The 6,433-nt window shown below is 38.4% G+C and overlaps 1 protein-coding gene across 1 annotated transcript; it reads right to left on the reverse strand.

The window, feature by feature from the left end:
* Nucleotides 1-102: 102 nt before the first annotated feature.
* LOC133743530 (uncharacterized) lies at nucleotides 103-3,559 on the reverse strand. The gene is made up of 6 exons (XM_062171503.1): nucleotides 3,248-3,559; nucleotides 2,637-2,754; nucleotides 2,330-2,476; nucleotides 1,949-2,042; nucleotides 1,708-1,863; nucleotides 103-1,595 (listed from the first exon to the last, which is right to left on the reverse strand). The coding sequence occupies exons 2-6, from the start codon at nucleotides 2,745-2,747 to the stop codon at nucleotides 292-294; spliced, it is 1,812 nt and encodes a 603-aa protein (XP_062027487.1). The 5' UTR covers nucleotides 2,748-2,754; nucleotides 3,248-3,559; the 3' UTR covers nucleotides 103-291.
* Between the last annotated feature and the right edge of the window lie 2,874 nt (nucleotides 3,560-6,433).

Here is a 6,433-nt window from a genome sequence, read left to right on the forward strand (position 1 = left end):
GTCATTGCTAACAGTGGAAAAGAATCAAAGTTTCAAAATAATTTATTAACCATTCACTTTTGATTTTATTGTCTTTTGAGACTTCGAAGAGTGGGAGAGAACTGAAGAAACAAAGGACTACAATCATGAGTTACGTGTCTTGTGAGATAAACCTTTATCCAATTACCAGCACTAAAACTAAGATCAGAACGTGTAATCGAAATTAACTAAATGATACTAGCTAAAAGTTATATGCAGTAAATGGTTACAGAGATGATACTTGTTCAAATCTCGGTCTTCACCAAAATCTTCTCATAAGAATTTTTTCCTCCGCGTAACATGGTTCAGTCTCGAACGTTTGTTTCTGACGGGAGTACACCAGCCGTGACCATCAGCCATTTTGGCTTGTAATCTTTTGTACTCTCTTGACCTTAAAACTCCCTCCATAATGTTTATATCTTCGCGAATTTCATGTCTGGAAAGAGATGCCAGACCAGGAAGTATGTCCTTCTGAAAATCTTTCAATCTCCTTCCCCTTCTGAACTTTAAACCGACATCCTTATTTTCTGTGAAACTTACTTCAGAAGGATTTGATGACACAGAATAGTCATCCACATTGCTCTCCATAAGGGTTAGTGTCATTAACTCAAAAAAATCACAAGAATACTGTGGTTTCTCACTCTCCTTTTCGACCTTATTTGATTCTCCCACTTTGCCAGCAGAATCTTGATAACAAAAGGAGCTCTCCAATGACATTCCAAGAAGTGCTTCAGCTGCCTCGCTGGTCAAAGCATCCACTTCAGCTGATTCTTCTTCCCTGTTGATGCATTTGTGTTTAGATTCACTGCTGTCGGAAGATCTTTGGTCCTGCTCACCCAATAAAGTTTCCGAAACTTGAGATCCTACATGTGTCGCTGAAAACTGATCGGAAGAAAAAGGGTTTGAGTTTCCGAACTCAACCTCAGATAGTATGGTCTTCACACTACTGGAATCATTATCACCAATGCAGCACGGCTTACTTGCCGAAGAAGATATATTGCCATGTCCATCTTGATCTGTTTTTTTACTATGACCAGAATATGGAAATACAGGGTCTTCTACTTTGGTGTTCTCCGAGTTTGCTTGTTTAGAAGCTGCACATGAATGAGTTCGACTGTTTAGAAGTTTCAGGATGAACCCATCACTTCCATTTTTGGGGTCAGTGCTGTTGCAGCCAACTGCTTCACAAATGTCTGATTTGGATCTAGACACAGCTGCCTCCAAACTTGCACGGTCCATTTCACTTGCTCTAAATCCATCAACTTCCAAACTCCTGCCCAGGTATTCTGTTTTCTCATTTTCCCTGGTGGAATTCAAGGAAGAAAAATTTCCACCATGTTCCTTTTTCTCAGCAGTGAAACAAACAGTGCCCTCTTTTATCTTGCCAGCCAACCCACGGAAAGCATGCGATGAGCTGGCTGTTGAAGGATGGACTACTGTAGGATCATTGGAGAGACAAGATGAATCATCGGGCTGGGTTTTATTAAGGTCCAGAAGCCCTGCTTCATATGAACTGAACTGTTGGCTCCTGGTGGATAACTTGTTAATTGAGATGCCACCAGAACACCTATTTAATCCTGAACAAAAGAGACAAAAACAAAATCAAAAGCGCACAGGATTAGAAGTTCAAAAATACAACGTGATGCACACATTGATATAAATAGTAGTGCACATGCAAATGAAACTTACCTTTATTGAAAGGATTCCAGTCACTTTCATCTTCCTCTAAATCAATCACAATGGGTGAGGAAGAATGAGATCCTACACCAAACCAATTTCTCTTGGTGCTTCCCTCCCTCCTGCTGTCCTCTTGAATTCTCAGGGAAAGCTTCAGCTCCGCTGGATCTGTGAAATTATCACAACAGAGTGAACTCCTCAGTTCTAGAGCTACTTTCAAGTGATCCCAGTATTATTCAGGACATGCTTTTACCAATATGTTTGTTGAGCGGATCTAAGGGATGCTTAAGACCAAGAGGCCTCGGCTGAATCTTATCACATGTACTCTTGCGTCCTTCAAACAAGTCCTGCCATATATATTGCGTCAAGTAACTTGATAGACAAGCACAAGCGCACATATGAGAACTACGCATACTAGAAATCTGAATAAAACTAAGTCGGCAATAAATTGAGACCAGATATAAAAGTTAGCTCTGCCTCAGACAACTAACAGTGTAGGATCATAAAGATCGAACTAGTTGGTAGGGCAATTGAAAAGAGAAACAAAATTCTCTCAAAATGTATTTCTCATCAGTCCCAAAAGGCCAAATAGTTTCTAGTCATTGCCACATCAGGTAGTCAATGCTTGACTTACCCTTGGTTCATCTATCATAGAATTTGTCCAATGCGACAGATTTGACTGAGCACTCGCCTTGCTGACATTGTATCTATGATACTCTTTTCCGTCGAGATTCTGCATCAGCATCTTCTGTGTCCTATATAGATGGTGGAGTTCATGAACCTGTACAAAAAACAGTAACAGGAAAGTAAGACATTTTTTTTATATATATATAAATATGCTTCTTGACGACTGTATGGCCCAAAATTTCCTGAACAATCTAAATAGTTATAGAATGATCTCAATTCTGCTTTACGAGACAGAATTTGTAGAATTCTAATACCTGGTCTTTAAATACCAGATCCTGGTTGAGCATAGTGTTCCTCAAGACATCGTTCAGAGAACCAGTATACGGTTGCATCGAATTCAGATCAAAATCTCCTCGCATCAACATTTTTCTTCTGAAATCATCATCAAGATCAGATTTTGCATCTTTATTTAATCATCACAAAGTATATAAAGGAATCCCAAAATCCACTACATGCAGACAAACTACATCCATATGATCAAATACTTGTAACAGTAATACAACAATCTTTTCAATCACCAGTTCACACAGTCAAAAATTTGCTTCGCTTCTACAATCTGGGAAAATGCAGCAGAAGTTTCTGAAGAAAAGTAACCAAACTGGCCCATCAAAAAACACAAAGTTCTTTCAAGTAAAAAGAAAAAGAAAAGAAAAGAAAAGGCTGAAAAAGAACCTTACTTGGTAAGAACTCAAAGAAGAAAGAATCTGGGTATGAACAGAAAACCAGCCACTTACTACAAGAAACAGTCCCCAGCAAACAGAAATCCCACACAGCACAACTACTTATAATCCAAATTCCAAAACAGTCCAAACCCCAATGTATGCAAGTAAAAAATATGGAAAATGAAAGAAGAAAGCGAGAATACCAAGATGTAGAAACCCCAAAAGCAGAGAGCTTTTTTTCACATCAAAACTATCTGCTTCTGGGCTCCTGCTTCTTCCTGAACCTCCACTAAATTTTCATTCTTGCACAACGTACCAGATAGAGAGAGAGAGAGAGAGAGACTATGATCTCATGATTTCTAAGCGACAGAGGGAAAGAGAGAGAGAGAGAGAGAGAGAATCTCGGATCACACTGGGGTCAAGGAAAAGATAATAGTGCGGATGGAGAGTGTGGAACAAGCGCTGGAGGAGTGCGCGTGTGCCCGGAACCCAACATCATCGGTGTTTCTCTTTCTGCCGATCTTTTTCCTTTATATTTCTGTCTCTTTCTCTCTCCCTCGGTCGTTGGGATTCCTTCCCTATTTTTTTTTTTTCTTTTTTTTTTCCCTGGTACTTATTAATGGAGTATTGGATTTTTGGTTTAAGGAGGACCAGACAGTCATAGTAGTCAGACGTCGTGGTGATTTGATGCTGCTGGGGACAGTTTCAACCGCAAGCTGTGTGCCTTCTCTGTTGTACTTGATTACCTTCTTCACACCGTCCGATTATCTCTCAAATCCCACTTTTCTCCTGACTATCCCATCACAACCCTAGATATTTTCAGATATTTTGATAACACCAATGATCGTAGTTTCGGTTTCAGTACTACACTGCTACGAATTTACGGAAGAAAATTTTGAGTATGAACGAAATATTTAAAAGAAAAACAGAAATGGATAACCGGATAAAACTAAGTGTATTTTTTTATTATTTTGGTGAAATGTTGACCACAAATATCAAAAGACGAGATGATTGAGATTTTATTTAGGTATTGAGTCACTTGCATTGTCAGTGCGTAGAACAACTTTTACTAAAAGTTAAGCTCGGAAAATATGTTGGATATTTGCTCATATATCAATAAGGTCGAAATCATTGATATTGTGGTAGTTTTGATTGGATACCGTTTGATTAGTCCTACTAAGATACACACACACGTCTTGTATAGTTTCAACTTTGTCAATCCTAACCAAACGGTGTATATGCCCATTAGAGCATCTCCAACAATAGAGTCATAAGCCAAAGCCATATGCAAAATTTGACTCCCCTAGTGTCATCACTATTCATTCAATTTTTCCATCTCCAACCATGTTTAGTCAAAAGCCAAAGTCATTTAATAAATTAATCATTTTAGAGAATTAATTAACTACAATATGAATTTATATATCATACATAATTATGTTATATAATATATCGTCATTAATTGATTAAGCAAAAAATATTTTCCTGATTTTTTAGAAAATTTTCTTTTATTTTTTCAATTTTTTTTTGGGTTTAAAACACATTTACTTTATTATTGACCGTTGATTTTAATCCATACAATTTTTTGAACCGTCAGATTAGATATTCAGTATATATATATATTAACTTTTTATGTTTAGAAAGATTTAATCTGGGCCTTTCATTTTAAATAGAATTAATGAAGTTGAATCTGGGCCGTTAGATTTCTTACCGTTGGAGAGATTGTTGCCCGTTCTGCGCTGCTGGGCCCCATGTGTCGGCTGCTTCTCAGCGCGTGTCTCGCGCGTCAGCCACTGCGGAGCCATTTTTTTGTCGTCATGCGGGAGTGGCTTCTGTCTTCTCCCTCTGGCGCGTCGCACTCTTCAGCTGCGCATGCAGCACATGCAGGCGGGGCCCGCCTCTTCTCTTCCCTCCCCCATTTGGCTTTCGTTCTTCAATGTTGAGTCATTTTGACTCAGCTTATAGCTCAAAAGCCAAAATGGCTACACTTGCAGAATGGTTGGAGACGTCCCCCACAAAAGCCAAAGCCAAAATGGCTTATGACTCCAGCCATTGGAGTTGCTCTTATGTCAAATTTTATGATGGATTTTATTCGGCCCGAAAAGTTTGATAATCTTCAACCATGCAATTTGACATGATGAGCACATGTACAGCATGTACTGACGAAAAATGTGTCATATTCATATGTTAAGCCTGAGCCAAAACTAGGGTTGCTACTTAGTTTGGTAATTACCAAATCGACCGAATATCAACCGACACTTTAGGATTGGTAAACCGATTTTTTGGTGACCGAGACCGATAAAACAGAAATTGAAAATTACAAAAAAAGTTTGTTTGGTTTTGATAAATACCGAATCTACCGATTATTTAAATATTAGCTTTATATACTATGGTTTTCAATACACATACATGTATATTAAGAAATAAACATAAAAAAAATTCATAATAGTATGAACATTACTCAATATATTACATTAATAATACATGTATTTTGAGTAACCCAGTCCAAGATGGTTAAATAACCTAGTTTTATTGAAAATCGCTAAAATTTGATGTCATATATACAAAAGAAAGCTATGATTAGTAGATGAATTCGAAGTTTATATCTATAAAATTGAAAATTTTCATTCTAATTTATATTACAAAGAATTAGTTGTTCTAAAGTTGGTAGTATCGAAGACTGAAATACCGAATTCGGTAGATATGATTAAAAACTGAAAATTTTGATTGGTAATTGGTAGCTCAATTTTGAAACCGAAAGCTTTGGTTTTGAAGTTAGTAATACTTATAACCGATTCGAACCGACCGAGTGACAGTCCTAGCCAAAACCATTGGGAGGGATCGTCAGGCCACGGACTAACTCTAAAGCCAAAACCATTGGGAGGGATCGTCAGGCCACGGACTAACTCTAAATTAGCACGTTAAACCATGAGCCAAGAGTTCCGATTCCAAAGACCCCGAGTGGCCGCGAGGAATATTCTCAAGCAGTCTAAGATTGTCTCGTGAGACAGGTTAGTTAGAAATGGTGCGACTATCATCTTACCAATTGCTCATAATCAAATGCCTTAATGGGCGATCCTTGCCGACGAGTAAACGGATACACGCCGTAATGGAAGTCTGAGGAGAGTTGAAGGAGGTGGTTGTAATGATTTGGAGTAGGCGGCGGAGGGCCAGGGATGATGGCTCAAAGCGTTAGAGTTGATGTCAACAGGCTGTCCTAGTGTCCTAGTTGTAGTTTTACTTGTAAGCCCTCTCTATATTATATGTTGCAGCTTTTCAGATCCCACTTGTCCAACAAATAGGATTGGCTTGCTGCTCACATTTATTGTGCGACTGGAAATGGAGAGAGGTGGCAGGTCATCTTCACATTTGTTGAGTTAAAAGAATCAGTT

This window comes from Rosa rugosa, chromosome 4 (assembly GCF_958449725.1).
Source record: "Rosa rugosa chromosome 4, drRosRugo1.1, whole genome shotgun sequence".
NCBI lineage: Eukaryota > Viridiplantae > Streptophyta > Magnoliopsida > Rosales > Rosaceae > Rosa > Rosa rugosa.

Excerpts from the sequence above, each read along its gene's own strand:
- LOC133743530 (XM_062171503.1), bottom strand. The coding sequence starts at position 2,747 with ATGTTGATGCGAGGAGATTTTGATCTGAATTCGATGCAACCGTATACT. Across the intron at positions 2,043-2,329 it reads CTATGATAGATGAACCAAGG|GACTTGTTTGAAGGACGCAA; the intron begins GTAAGTCAAGCA and ends TATATATGGCAG. Across the intron at positions 1,864-1,948 it reads TCCGCTCAACAAACATATTG|ATCCAGCGGAGCTGAAGCTT; the intron begins GTAAAAGCATGT and ends ATAATTTCACAG.